Below are 15,759 nucleotides of genomic sequence, written 5' to 3'. Positions count from 1 at the left end.
TACTTCACCAAGTGAAGTTGTTTTTTTGTTTGTTTGTTTGTTTTTTGCTTTTTGGGTCACACCCAGCGATACACAGGGGTTACTCCTGGCTCTGCACTCAGAAATTACTCCTGGCAGTGCTTGGGAGACCATATGGGATGCTGGGAATTGAACCTGGGTTGGCCGTGTGCAAGGCAAACGCCCTACCGACTGTGCTATCACTCTAGCCCCATGTTTTTTTTTTTTAAAGGGACTGATATCCAATTATATATAGTATATTTATTAATCCTACTTCTAAAGAAGACAATACTGGAAGAAACAATATTAGAAAAGAAGCAGCAGAAAAAGAGAATTCAGTTAAGGTTAAGGAAGTATTTTCTTATGTAATTATTAAATATCAAAATTGATTGTAGATAGATGCTATTAAGGAACTTGGAACATTTTATTTACATACCTCCCATGATCTCTTCACTAGTTTAGTGATTAGGACAGGGTGTTTCAAAGTAAAAAGCTTCAAATTTAAGTCAGAATCTTAACCTTATTAGTCATGAAATATGTGTATCTCTTTACACTTGCTTTTCTGTTTATAACATGGACATAAAAGTTGTCACTTATTTATATACATAGCCACTGATGATGACTATTTCTATTTCAATTTATGTAGCTTTTCTTTAAAGAAAGAATTTAAGGAGAGCTTTTGAGGTCTCAAGAAATCAACATTTCAATCATTTGAAACTTAAAATTTCTCTCTTGAAAGTTACTTAAAATTGTCGTCTGTCCTCTTTTCTTAAGAGCATTTTTGCTTTCCACTCTTGGTGCATTTTGGCAATGAATACACTAATGTATACAAACCCATCATAGGTCAAGGTGAGACCAGCAATAGATTTTTTTTCACAGAGTAGTGCAAAGTTTGATAGGTACAATATGAAGGCCACAGTGCTGGTAAAAAGTGAGAATTTGGCGTTTCCAATCAAGGTAAATTTGAATCTTTTAATGATGTATCCTCCTAGAAACATCCCAGATGCAACAGCTGGTAAGCTTATGATTCCTAGAAATAAAAGAAAAGTTGCAATTAAATAAAGATGGTGGTTAAATGATCTCTACATACTCATGGCTGGAGCGATAGCACAGCGGTAGGGCGTTTGCCTTGCACACAGCAAACATGGCTGACCCGAGTTCGATTCCTCCGCCCCTCTCGGAGAGCCCGGCAAGCTACCGAGAGGATCTCGCCCGCACGGCAGAGCCTGGCAAGCTCCCCGTGACGTATTCGATATGCCAGACACAGTAACAACAAAGTCTCCAATGGAGACGTTACTGGGCCCGCTTGAGCAAATCGATGATCAACGGGAGGGCCTTTACTTTACTTTACTTTACATACTCATCAGAGCATATCACTAAAATCCACCCAATCATGCTTCTGAAGTAAAATCTTAGCAGGGGACCAAAGTACTAAATAAGAGACAAAAGTCATTTCTTCTTTTCAATACTGGGGTTAAGTCTTTACAAAATTCAGTAATTGATCTTTGTATATATCTAAACAAATGGTTTCTATGGGCATATTTTCCCACTGAAAAACAAACAAAAATCACCATGCCTAATCCTCTCACCTAAAGTGACTTACTTCTCAAAATGAAGAGTTCTAATACTTAAATTGAATTTCTGTGAAATGAATCCTTACAAAGCTGTTTATGATTAAATTTCGGTCATACAGTATTCCAACACTCATCCTTCCATTAGTATACATTTCCTACCACCAGTGTCCCCAGGTTTCCTCCCATCACCCCCCCAAACCCCTTCCTGCCTCTATGGCAGGGGCTTTTCTTCTCTCTCTACCTCTGTCTCTGTCTCTCTCTCTTTCTCTCACTTTATGATTCTCTCTCTCTCCTTTTGGGCATTGTGGTTTGCAATATTGATACTGAAAAGTAATCAAGAATATCCCTTTACCTACTTTCAACACTCAGATCTTATCCAGAGTGATTATTTTCAGCTATTTATTGTCTTACTGGTCTCTTCTATATCTTATCTACACTCTACCCCCCCCGCCCCCAACATCGTGGTTGATTCCAACCATTGACCAGTCCTCCTAGCCCCTGCTTTCCCTGGCGATGGACATTAGTCTTCTACTACATGCTTTTCATAGACCACAAATGAATGCAATAATTCTATATCTGTCCCTCGCATTCTGACTCATTTCACCCAGCATGATTAAGAATTCTAATACTTAAAAACCTCAATGCATAGGATTGGAGAGACAATAAAATGAGTAGGGCACTTGCCTGGCATGCATTAACTCTGGTTTGCTCCTTGGCACTCCATGTGGCTCCTTGAGCTTGACAGGAGAGATCACTGGGCATGAGCCAGGAATCATCCCTGAGCATAGCTGGGTCTGATCCCCAAACCAGGAAACAAACTACAATAACTAACCCTCACTCCAAATTCTTCTAGTACTTTAGAAATTAATACTTACATTACATTCGTTTTGTAATTATATACATACACATATGTACCCTGCGATGGTAAACAGACATACATAAAGTATAAAGAATGACTGCAATCTTTTATTAAAAATTAATAACTTTTTAATTTTAATGCCCTGCAAAATTTATTACAGATAAAAGCCTCTCTAATCAAAGTATCCAGTTACTAGGAACCTTAATGGGAATCAAATTTAGCTTTAAGTTTAAATTGTGTGTGTGTGTGTGTGTGTGTGTGTGTGTGTGTGTGTTGTCTGCGCCACACCTAGCAGTGCTCAGGGATTACTCCTTGCTCTGTGCTCAGGAATCACTCCTGTTAGTGTTTGGGGGACCATATGAGGTGCCGGGGATCAAACTCAAGTTATCTATATGCAAGGCAAATACAACCTGATATGCTATCTCTCCAGCTCCACTTTTTTTTTTGATATAGTGTAAACTTTACCTTAAGTTCAATAAAAACATCATACAGAATCATTGCTTGGTTTTCTAACAATCTACTCATGTGAAAATCCAGTTTAGTTTGTCAAATATTTATTGGCTTATACAATGTGCGTGGCACTGTACTGCCCTTAAGAATCTCGTAAAATAGGAATTAAATAGAATCGTATATGAAAACCTGTCCTTTGTAATCAAGGAAGTTTTCTCCCTCACTCAACAAATTGTCAAAATTAATGAAAGAGAAATTATAAGAATTCTCTAAAATACCCTTGTGTTGAATACATCAATGATGTATTTAAACTGATCTTTCTTTTGGAAACAACAATGTTGCATTATTATTGTTGAGGCCCTGGTTTCAAAGTCCATGAATTAAGGAATTAAAGTGATTATGTTAAAAAGGGTATGTCTCATGATTGCACTACTAATTTTTTTTTTCTTTTTGGGTCACACCTGGCGATGCACAGGGGTTCCTCCTGGCTCATGCACTCAAAAGTCACTCCTGGCGGTGCTCCGGGACCATATGGGATGCTGGGAATCGAACCCGGATCGGCCGTGTGCAAGGCAAATGCCCTACCCGCTGTGCTATCGCTCCAGCCCCTGCACTACTAATTTTTCAGGTACAACTATTTATTAAATTTAAATGCTCTATTCAGTCAGAACTTTTCCTCAGGAACTCTTCCTTTTAAAAAGAAACTTCAAATAGCAGACAACGATGAAACTCCAAATTTGTCAAATTTAATAAAGTGTGCAAATGAATAAATAAAATTTTATATTTACTGAAAGATGAAATTGGACTGTAGAGATGGAACAAGGTTGAGTTATTTGCCCTGCATCCCACTGGCCCTGGTTCAATCCTTGGAAGCACCTGGTGCTTCCAACTACCACGAAAAGTCACTTCTGAACACAGAGCCAGAAATAACCCCTGAGCACTGTCAGGTGAGACTTTACATGACATCAAAGGAAGCAAAGTATTATATACCATATCAAAAGAATAGGTGAAGAGTGTGTCTTACCAAGCACAGTGTTTGCCTCAGATGCTGATTTACCATATTGTTGTTCTAAGTATTTAAACACGTAAGTAAGAATACCAATAAAAGCGCTCACTTGTAGTAACACTGACAACAATAGTAAAACATAGACAGTATTTGTCAGGAGGCTTTTCAAGGACTGGAAAAAATCTATGAAACATAAAAGAAAATGTAACATGCCTTAAATATGTATAATACAATCCTATAAATATGCATTATTAAAAGTGACACAAGAATAAAAATTACATACATGCACAACATAGGAAGTATACAGCTTTTGTGCATTTCTTCTATTGTTCCTGTAAGCACGTTAATATTAAGAGAATAAATTTTATTCCAAAATGGGATTACACACATGTGGCTTTATTACTTGCCTTGTACGCTCCAAATTTGGTCATTACTAGCATTCTAACATTCGAACAACAAATATTTGGCATTCAACTGTGTGCCAAGCAATATGATAAACGTTTCAAGAAATAAAAGACATGAAATATATCTTACTTCTTAGCATCTGATACATAATTCTTATATGAATAACGTCACTACAAGTAGAAAATTATCTTGGAAATAATATAACCCAGGACTGGAAACATAGCTCAGTGGTAAAGCACACGCCTCGAACGTGTGAGGACCAGGGTTCCATCCACGGCATCGCACTGGTCCCCAATCCCAGCACCAAGCACCCAGCACTGCTGACCCCAACGGGTGCAAGCACGGCAGGGTGTCGTTCCCCCCAAATACAAAATAATAATAATAGGAATGCAATTGAAACCTCGCAGAACTAAGGCAGCTCCATTTCAAAAATCTGAAAGATCAGTGTAGATCTTGTGTAATCTCCGGGTGGCTAGGAGACCCCGACGACTCTCTCTGGCCACCTGTGTTCAGTGGATGCGAGTGGCTTCCCCAACTGGGATGGTTGATGCCATGGGTGGACCAAGGAGGAAATGAGGCCGCCAGACTGGTTGGTGATCAGTTGCCATTAATTCCATTCTCTCCTCACACCCGTTCCAGTCTCACTGAGCTTCCTATTCCAGTCTCACACTGCCGCCTCAGTTCTGTCTCCTCCTGTCTTTCCTGCTCATCTCTCTGCCTCCCTCTGGCAGCCTGGTCTCTCTCTCTCTCTCTCAGTGCGCCTGTTCCTGCATTCTTCCCCTACATTCTTCTCCCTCTGCCCGCCCCTCCCTTGCTAGTCTCTCTGCACTCCATCTTGCTGCCCTGGTCTCTCTCTCTCTCTCTCTCTCTTTCTCTCTCTCTCTCTCTCATCTGCAACTCCCCAGCATTGGGGCTAGCCATCACACCCCATCCTGTAGCCCAATCAACATATCAAAAGCCCTTCCTGATCACCCAGCAGGCTCAAGGGCGGAATTACCACCCAGGGGTGTTTCTCCTCTCCTTAGTCCAATAACTTAATTAACATCTTAATTAACATCTCAATGAACATCTTAATTCTACTTCTTATAATATTAGTTATTTTGTATGGATACAGTAAGAGATACATTCAGCTTTTAGGGTGCTCTCCTGGGGACATCTCGCTATAGATTTCAGACTACATTAATGTCAGATTAATCTTTCCCAACCCTAGCAGGGTCCTACTCCAGTAATTACTTTTTGGTTCATGACAGAATTTGTCCAATTTGACCATTTTCTTAACTTATAGTTAAGTATTATGGCACTTTGGCCAGGCCCATTTCAATGCCAGAGTAGCTCACAGCTTGCCCTGGGTCCATCCAGTCGCTCATCTGGACCCTGCTTTTGGGTGCTAGGAAGTAAGGGCAACTGAGGCTTAAGTCAAGAAAACAGTTGCCCAGGAGTGAATATCATTTGGAGTTCACTAATTCCCAAGATACAGAAGCATAGCATTAACTGTCTTCCTGTGACTATACAAAAGTGACTTTGCTCTGAATTAAAGATGCAAAGGACTTAAGGAGAAGAGAAAAGCAATATTTACAAGTTAACAGAGCACAAAGAAAGAGGTTACAAAGAAACACAGAGGAATGGGAGGACTGTGATGGGAGTAACCCAATAAACCTAAGCTTCCTGTGGCAAGGCAGAAAGGACAAACCGATGTTATCCTACAGAACTTATGATTCAGATTGTTTCCTAATAGTCAGCTTTTCTGCCATAAAATACTCCCCCTGTGGATGCAGCAGTATTAAAAAAGCACCTTTCTTCAGTTCCAATAAGAGGCAGAGGATAATCCTGTTTGGTCTTAGATTACATCATGGCAGTGACAGCACGGGAAATTGGTTCTTACAGACAGGAGTGGAAGGCATGGACTTCTGACCCTGTGGGCTTGTGGCCAGCAGGCTAAAATGGGAGCTTGAAGAGGAAAGTTCTCAGCTCAGTAAAGCAGCTGGTGCGGTGCTCGCAGTAAGAGACACTCAGGCACCCAGACTGGGGGAAGAGTAGTGCGAACTTTGAAAGCTCTCTGAAGATCTCTGCTAGAAAAGACCAGAAGAAGAAGAAAGCCACCTCGTCAATTGGTAACTAAGACAGGATATTGGTAGAGCAGGGGTCAAAGGTCTCGGACCATCAGTATTGTGGGGGTGAGGGGTGTGGGTACGGCCATAATTCCAAACCACGGACTCAACACAGAAACATGAGATCCATTCTATGGCAATCCAATGTCATAATGACCCTGACAAGGTGTCGGGCAAAGGAAGGGAAAACTTGGGAACACTGGTCGAGGGAAATTGACACTGGTGGTGGGGTTGGTGACAGAACAGTATTTGCATAAAACTCAACTACCTACAGCTTTGTAGATCCCAGTGCTTTAATGAAATAAAATCTAAAAACGGCATCATCTGCTTGTTAGAAGAGAGACCACAAAGAGGAAAGATAAGAGGCAAGTAAATTGATAGCAGGACCACATAACATTTAAAATCATCAAGTCAAAATGTTCAATTTCTCTATGGGAACACCTTCCTTGCTGCCCTGTGTGTGCTTCATGGGGAAGGAGGTCTGATTTAGGTGGTTTTACGAATGAACTGCGATTTGACCAAAAGAAACAGAGCCCAGAGGTCACCAAGTGGTGGAATTTCTGATATAGCTGGAAAGTCAGATATCATGGAATCTGACCTTCTACACAACCATGATTCACTCTGCGGCCGCAAAATTGCATCCAAAACTACTTGAGGGACATTAAACTGACCACCTAGTAAGGAGTTTGTTCTATTCTTGGAAAACTCAGTTATGAAGTATTGTCATAATGAACTGAAATTTCCCTTTCTCTCCATCTTTCTTAACAGTTAATATTATTTTTATCCAGCACCCAAGAGAAGGCACACTGTTTCCTTTAATTCAATGTTCTTAGTTATTTCATGCAAGATAACACATAATTAAGGAGCTCTTTACTAGTCTGGTGACTGTTGTGCAAACACCAAGGTGACAGATAATGAGTACTCATGAAGAGTACAGTTGTTCTCATTCTGCATCTTCCTGATAGTCTGTTCTTCTGAAGTTCAGAATCAACCCTATATATATATTTTGGTGTAGATAAATCACTAATTTTCTATTTAATTAATTAATTAATTAATTTGCTTTTTGGGTCACACCCAGCCGATGCTCAGGGGTTACTCCTGGCTCTGCACTCAGGAATCACTCCTGGCGGTACTTGGGGGACCTTTGGGATGCTGGGAATCGAACCCAGGTGGGCCGCGTGCAAGGCAAACGCCCTACCCTCTGTGCTATTGCTCCAGCCCCAAATCACTAAATTTTTAGAACTTTATTTTGCCCAATGAAAATAATACAGATCAAAGAAAACTTATATGACATGATTTTTTTTGTGTGTGTGTGCATATGACATTTTAAAAAAATGATTTTAGTCACTGTGATTTATAATTCTATTAATGAGAGGATTTCGTGCATACAACTTTCCAACAGCATACTCTCTACCCCTGTACACATCCCTCCACCACTATCTCATTCTCCATCCCCAGCTTCTTTGACCAAGGTTAGCTAGGTTCTAAAGACCAGGTTTTAGTTTCTGTTACTTTTGGTCACTTTTGTTCCTTTACCATGCTTCTTGACAGCTGCACACACACACAAACATGCAACTCCTCTGCTACATGGATATCCTCTGCACAGCCGCCAAACTGTGAAAAAGTTCAGGTATCCCAGTGCCCAGGCTGAGAATGCCGCTGTTGCTCAGAGTTGGAGTGGGCAGACTTCTCTCACCCACTGTACTTCCAGAAGCCCGAGCAAGCCACGCCCAGCTCCCACAGTCATCTCTGTGTCAACTCATTGGCCTAGACCAAAGATCCTGAAGTCTTTGAGCAGATGCGGGACACCTTCTAACTCCTCAGTACTGAAATTCCAATAGAGCACACCAAATTTGATGGGAAAGTAACCTAGCAGTCAACTAAACTCACCAAACAAAAACAATAACGCAGAAGGTTCAACAAGCAGCTTAGCAAATTCTTAGACCAGGACTAAAAAAAACCCCATGATGAGATATAACAATTTTCACAAAAAAATTGATTTTTTAGCACAGCGATAGGGCGTTCGCCTTACAAGCGGCCAACATGGCCGACCCGAGTTCGATTCCTCCGCCCCTCTTGGAGAGCCCGGAAAGATACCGAGAGTATTCGATATGCCAAACACAGTAACAACAAAGTCTCCAATGGAGACGTTACTGGGCCCGCTCGAGCAAATCGATGATCAACGGGAGGGCCTTTACCTTTACCTTTACCTTTACCTTATACTTATTGACTTTAATACTACAGCTTTGTTATCAAATCAATTTCAACTATAGAATTGTATGAACAGTTTTAACTTTGTCTACATTAAAATAAATAAAAATATTAAAACAAAAAATATAATGGGTTGTATAATACTTGATCCAGTTTGAGAATATATGAAAGAAATATTACAGTCCTTCTAAAGTGGGAGTTTGCAAAATAATTTTAAATGAATACAAACTTTTTGGCTCGTAAGTAACAGATGCTTTTAGTCATTAGTTGATCGCTTCCTGATAAAGAATAGAAATAATCCTTTTGTCTCCAGAGAGTTGTTATAAGCTCAGTAAAGAAAAATTTTAGTCAGAGGCATAAAATTCAACTAAATTTAGTGCAGAAGAAAGTTCTTATTTTTGGAAAGCAGAAGCCCCGGTTGTCCCTTTCATTGGAATGAATCATTCTAAGTTGATCTTCAATATAAAATACTTACCAGCCAGACTTGCAGTAGCATTTTCGGTAGAGCTGTTGATTGAATCAACTGTTTGATGCTTTTCCTCATTTGTTTTGAGTTGATGCAAAGATAGTGAAGCTTTTCTTCCTTGATGCTTATGCAGACTTTTGGGCAGGAAAAAGAATGGTATGGAAGACATAACGGCCAACAATCCAGACACAAGGAAGCCGAGCCACCAAGCTCCAACCCAACGAGAGTCTGTAGGAGTTATTCTTATAGTGCCTAGAACATGGAATTGGAAGAAGCCAATTAAAAAAATGATTTTGAAACACAATGAATTCTAGGCAATAGTGGGAATGATTTTTATTTATTTAATTTTTATTAGTGAAACACAATGAGGTACAGTTGTAGACTTACAAATTTTTGTGCTTGCGTTTCAATTATACAATGATCAAATGCCCATCCCTCCATCAGTGCCCATTTTCCACTACCACGGATCCCACTATCCCTCCCACCTCCCACCCCTCCCATCCCACCCTGCCTCTGTGGCATGGCTTGGAGACCAGCCACACATGCTAGGGGAAAAGGTAGCTCAGATAGAGAAGGGAGCACCAAATAAAGGGTGTTGGGAGGATCCTCCCGGGATGGGAGATGCATGCTGAAAGTAGACTCTAGACAGAACATGATTGCCACTCAATGCCTCTTTCGCAAACCACAACACCCAAAAAGAGAGAGAGAATGATTTTTTTAAATAAATAAAGTAAACCATAATTTCATCAATTCCAAGACCACTCCCTACCCAGAACCCCACTTCTGAGGGCTACTGTTGGCCCACTGTGAAGTCTTTTCCATTTTGCAAATGAATCCTTTGATTTCTTTGGAGATCTCTGTAAGTCCTGGTCTCATAGGACATCACTGTCACTACCCTCCCGTTGTTCATCGATCTGCTTGAGTGGGCCCAGTAACGTCTCCATTATGAGACTTGTTGTTACTGTGTTTGGCATATCGAATACGTTACGGGGCGCTTGCTAGGCTTTGCCGTGCAGCCGAGATACTCTCAGTAGCTTGCCGGGCTCTCCGAGAGGGGTGGAGGAATCGAACTCGGGTAGGCCATGTTGGCTGCGTGCAAGGCAAACGCCCTACCACTGTGCTATCGCTCCAGTCCATAGGACATCAGATTTGTTTATTCACAAACACTATTGGGACTGGAGACATAGTACAGCCTGTAGGTGCTTGCCTTGCATGTGGTCAACCTGGGTTCAGATCCCCTCACCCCACAGGGTCCCCAAAGTTCATCCAGAATGAACCCTGAGTTCAGAGTGGGTCACAAGTCCTGAGTACAGCCAAATGGGCCAATAAACCAAACGAAGTCGATCGTAAAAGTTTTATTGTTGACTTTTTGTTTGTTTATTTTGGTAGTGCTTAGGACTGACTCCTGGCTCTGCACTCAGGGTACACTGCTGGTGGATTTGGGGGATCAAAGGGGGTTCTGGCAACAAAACCCCCAAACGCTACTTAGTTACTTAATATGTTAAAACAATACATGTTTCAGTCTAAAAGAAGGAGCAGGAAAACTGATGGTTCATTGAGATAAGGATTCCCAAAGCATCACTTTGGTAATCACTAGAATTTTTTTCTTTAACTTTAAAACTAGGTGAGATTTTCTTAAAAAGAGGAGCCACATTTTGTATTAGACTTTAGGAAATATACACAGAGAAATGGAGAGATTTCTAAGTGCAAAATTAATTGTAAATAGAGAGAAGTGAGATTACAAGGTGGAAAGTTTGAGATCAATTTGCAATTATTTTGGCAGCAGTCATTTAAAATAAATTTACAGCTCAACCCAGCTGCACAAACTTTGTGTAGGTAAGAGATAAATTTAATTTTTATTCTGATTATTAATCAATAATTTTTCTCTCTCTAACTTTTTCAAATTTCAAATCAGCAGAGGACAATTGAAAGAGCAAATTCGATTATTTGGAAGAATAGCAAACTTGGAAAGTGTATTATCTTGTTTTAACTGTACTTACTCAGATCGACATATCCGACATCCACATATATTTTAAAAAACAGAGATCCCATCAAAAAGCCAATGATAGGCCCAATCATTGAAACTCCATTCAAAATACCTGAAAATATTATAAAATCATTTTATCAGTTGACAAGAATACATAATTTTTTTTTTTTTTTTTGCTTTTTTGGGTCACACCCGTTGATGCACAAGGGTTACTCCTGGCTCTGCACTCAGGAATCGCTCCTGACAGTGCTCGGAGGACCATATGGGATGCTGGGAATTGAACCCGGGTTGGCTGCATGTAAGGAGGCAAACGCCCTACCCGCTGTGCTATAGCTCCAGCCCCCAAGAATACATAATTTTTATTCAGTATTTTCAGTAACATTACACAGTACATCTCTCCAAACAAATTTTTAGTAAGTAAAAAATTAAACATATGAACACTATTATTTCAAGGTTAGACCAGGGAGATAGGTAGTATTTTTATACATCACCTAAATAAAAAGAAGACTGTCCTTTTTTAGCAAAATCATCAATGTAAGAAATCCCCAACGGTCCTATGGGGGTTTCCCCAATTCCACGTAGCATGTTGCCCAGTAGAACAAATACCCACGTATATGACCCAGATTCCTTTTCATGACCTATGTAGACAAGAAAGAGTTTTGTTTTAATCATTATCATCAACCTTTCTATTAGAATCTCAATGACATTAACCCCTAGGTGGTTCCATTTAAGAAACTTTGTTGACTTTCTAATTGTGAGTGATTAGTTCATTTTTCAAAATTTGAAAATGGGAGAGCACAAAGAAATCATTATCTCGCCACACAGACACAGAAGTAGTTCTAAGGTTTGTGTATAATTTTTACATTTTGAGCATACATAAAATATGCAATATTTATTTACATTATATACATAACATCTGGGATATATTGCACTTGACTTTTACTCATTATAACTAACCATAACAATGCTTTTGTAACTGGAAAAATCATTTACATTGATTTTTACATCAGAGTTTTTTAATTGCTGCATAGTAATAAACTAGGTTGAAGTCTCACAATCTTTCTAACCAAGTTCTTTATTTTTTAGATGCTGGTCCTTAAACATCTGCTCATTTGTTTATATTTTAATCAATTTTTTTATTCCCCCCCCTCTTCTTTTTCTGGAGGGATCTCACACATGCAAAGGGTCTGCTCCAGCCCTTTAGAGGTATTTCTTTAGTTCTGTACCAAACTATTCTTTTTTTTTTAAAAAAAATTACTTGTAAAAGATCTTCATTTATTATACATATTAATGTTATGAGTTTGTCTAACATACATAAAATTTAAATGTTTCCTCTCCTTTTTTTTTTGATGTTGTTTGTTTTCTTGGAACACCCTTGGCAAAGCTCAGAGACTACTCCTGGCAAAGTGCTCAGGGCCAGTCATCAGGGGACCAGATGGGGCTGGGAATGGAATGTGGAACTCAGGAATGCCACACAAGCACTCCAGTCTGAGTTCTCTCCCTGGTTCCCCTCCCTGTTTTTAAATCAGTTTTGCTAATTACTATTATTTTTGAAGATGTGATAATGATAATTTTTTTTTGTGAAGTAAAACAGATCTTATTTGGAGGATTTTAAAGGAGGAGGATTAGGAGGAGGAAAAGTGGGAGAGAGTGGAGACTAATGCTCTCAAGAATGAACAAATGGTAAATTTTAGAAAACCAGTCAGATTACCCATTCTTACCTTTTCCTACCATGTGAGTTGAGGTTCTATTAAGTAACACATTTTGGTTAGGGGCACAGACCGATAAACTTGATGTTAAATTGCCTGATGTATTAGTAGAGAAATCTTTGGAATACCTGTAACTACAGGAACATCACTAAATTTAGAAGTATGCTTTTAAAAGAAATAGAAATAAAACAGAGGTTTTTTTTAACATAGTGCATTTGACATATATTCTATTACATATTTATGTAATAGCGATAGCACAGCGGGTAGGGCGTTCGCCTTACAAGCGGCCAACATGGCTGACCCGAGTTCGATTCCTCTGCCCCTCTCGGAGAGCCTGGCAAGCTACCGAGAGTATTCGATATGCCAGACACAGTAACAACAAAGTCTCCAATGGAGACGTTACTGGGCCCGCTCGAGCAAATCAACGATCAACGGGAGGGCCTTTACCTTTACCTTACCTTTACATATTTATTCATATGCATTTATATACATATATTCCATATTTATCACTGTCCTCCCATTGTTCATCGATTTGCTTGAGTGGGCCCAGTAACTTCTCCATTGGAGACTTTGTTGTTACTGTGTCTGGCATATCGAATACGTCACGGGGAGCTTGCCAGGCTCTCGGTAGCTTGCCGGGCTCTCCGAGAGGGGCAGAGGAATCGAACTCGGGTCGGCCATGTTGGCTGCGTGCAAGGCAAACGCCCTACCGCTGTGCTATCGCTCCAGCCCCTCCATATTTATAGACATTTATTTTTATATAAACATAAAAATATATTTAATGTAATATATATATAGACTGGAGTTCGATTCTTCTGCCACCCTCGGAGAGCCTGGCAAGCTACCGAGAGTATCCTGCCCACATGGCAAAGCCTGGCAAGCTACCCATGACATATTCGATATGCCAAACAAAGTAACAAGTCTCATAATGGAGACGTTACTGGTGCCCACTCGAGCAAATCGATGAACAATGGGAGGACAGTGCTACAGTGATACAGTGCTACTAAATCTTAGTTGTCATATAGGAAGAGAGGTGATGAGCTTGGATTGGAGACAAGGGAAGCAGAATTGGAGAAGTCCCAATAGTAATGACATGTGGGTTGAATCCTGAAGACAGGAAGGAGATTAGCATGTCGACAAAGCAGGAAAAAACTCAAGGCTGTAGAAACAGAGCATGCAAAGGTAGGATGTGTCATGGCACTATTTGAAAGTTGCAGACCTATTGTGTGAACCATCATGGGGGAAAATTATAGCTGAAGCAAGGAAGAGTCTGAGAGACCAAATCAAGCGGCGTAGTAAATACACAAGTAAGTTTAACAATCAGTTCACAGATGAGAGCCATTCAATATTCTTTTTTTTTCTTTTTTTTTTGCTTTTTGGGTCACACCCAGTGACGCTCAGGGGTTACTCCTGGCTCATGCACTCAGGAATTGGTCCTGGTGGTGCTCGGGGGAACATATGGGATGCTGGGAATCGAACCTGTGTCGGCCATGTTGGCTGCGTGCAAGGCAAACGCCTTAACTGCTGTGCTATGGCTCCAGCCCCACCATTCAATATTCTTGACTTTGGAAAACGGTAGGAAATATATTTCCAACACAGCCATGGTACGTATGGATACATCCACACTCCACAACCACAGTACATACAAATACATGGACAAAACTAAATATTTATTAGAACAATATTTAGCTCCAAACTGTATTCCTCACTTAAAAAAATTCTACCTTATCCTTGTTGGTCACCATAATCCAAGTTGGTTTACTAGTCTACTAGGAATTAGGGATCTAAAGTTGGGAAAACACTGATCTAGGAAATTGAAAGTTGTTAGCAGGAGTAAAACAATTAGAGTTATGTTTGAACACAAATACTCTGGCATAGAATATGAATTAAAGCGATGTTAAAACTGGAGGCAAATGTCTAACGCTTTGGGGCTTGAGTGAGAGTACAGTGGGCAGGGCACTTACCTTGCTTGTGGCCAACCCAGGTTCAATCCCTGGTATAACATACGGTCCCCCAAGCACTTCCCAAAATGATCTCTGAGCACAGAGAGCCAGGATTAAGCCAGTAGCAACACCAAGTCTGGCCAAAAACCCCCAAAACCAAAAAGTTCAAAATGCCTAAGGCGTAGATGATGAAAGCTCCAGTTCCATTAGGGACAGTAGGGATGGAAAGAGCCGACAAGTGTGACAAGTAGGAGGCTGATTAAGCATTATTTGGTGACCACGGGGCTTACGTGATGAAGCAAAGAATGAGGATAGGATGAGTTGATGTGCTTTGTGATTAAATGACCCATTATGGAAGAAAATGAATGTGAAAAATTAGTACTGGTTTGGGCCTCGAGATGTCTTACTTCTATTTCTATGTGTGGGAATACTGCATGTTTTGTTCCTATGGGTGGCGGGAATATTGCATGTTTTGCTCCTATTGGTGGGAATGCTGCATGTTGGATACTCATGAGATGGTTGATCATATCAGTCCTTTTTGTTTGTTTGTTTGTTTGTTTGACTTGGGGCCACATCAGGTAATAATCAGGGGTTATTCCTGGCTCTGAACTCAGGATTTACTCCTGGTGGTGAATGGGGAATCAGATGGGATGCCAGAGGTTGAACCCAGTTTGGCAGGGTGCAAGGCAAATGCTCTACCTGTTGTACTTTCACTCTGGCCCCCTGATTCTATCAAACTTGAGTGCAATAGAAGTTGTAATACTGAAGAGGGATGTAAGGGAATGCTAGCAATATAGCATCAGCAACAAGAGAAGGGTAGGTAATGGTGAAGAGGGCAGGAATAAGAAAATACTTACGGAGGTCAACTAAAAAAAAAAGAAAGATCCTTACTTAAAACAAATTCCATATTGACTTTGCAATTTTTTGAATTTACATGGTAACCCAAAGGCATGACTTTGATGGACAATGAGTGAGTGATTAATACTTCAGCATTGTCACACATTATCCATCCAATTTCCTTCCACCTAACAGATTTTTCAGATG

At 40.2% G+C, this 15,759-nt stretch overlaps 1 protein-coding gene across 6 annotated transcripts in view; it reads right to left on the bottom strand.

Annotated features, from left to right (window-relative positions):
* The window catches only part of LOC130042445 (solute carrier organic anion transporter family member 1B1-like), an 80,304-nt gene that overhangs the window by 22,896 nt on the left and 41,649 nt on the right, over positions 1-15,759 (bottom strand). For all 6 annotated transcript variants that reach the window (XR_008795229.1, XM_056134624.1, XM_056134621.1 and 3 more), the window contains 6 exons: positions 12,785-12,906; positions 11,555-11,701; positions 11,077-11,175; positions 9,086-9,328; positions 3,905-4,069; positions 832-1,027 (listed from right to left, as the gene is read on the bottom strand). Coding sequence is in view for 5 of the 6 variants with exons in the window: in XM_056134624.1 (XP_055990599.1) it covers positions 832-1,027; positions 3,905-4,069; positions 9,086-9,328; positions 11,077-11,175; positions 11,555-11,701; positions 12,785-12,906 (972 nt within the window). In the remaining variant the exon portion in view is untranslated. The remainder of the gene's footprint in view (positions 1-831; positions 1,028-3,904; positions 4,070-9,085; positions 9,329-11,076; positions 11,176-11,554; positions 11,702-12,784; positions 12,907-15,759) is intronic.

This window comes from Sorex fumeus, unplaced genomic scaffold (genome assembly GCF_029834395.1).
Source record: "Sorex fumeus unplaced genomic scaffold, SorFum_2.1 ptg000100l, whole genome shotgun sequence".
In the NCBI taxonomy this organism is placed as follows: domain Eukaryota; kingdom Metazoa; phylum Chordata; class Mammalia; order Eulipotyphla; family Soricidae; genus Sorex; species Sorex fumeus.
The sequence above is the reverse complement of the archived record's forward strand: the minus strand, read 5'-3'. Positions and strand labels throughout refer to the sequence as shown.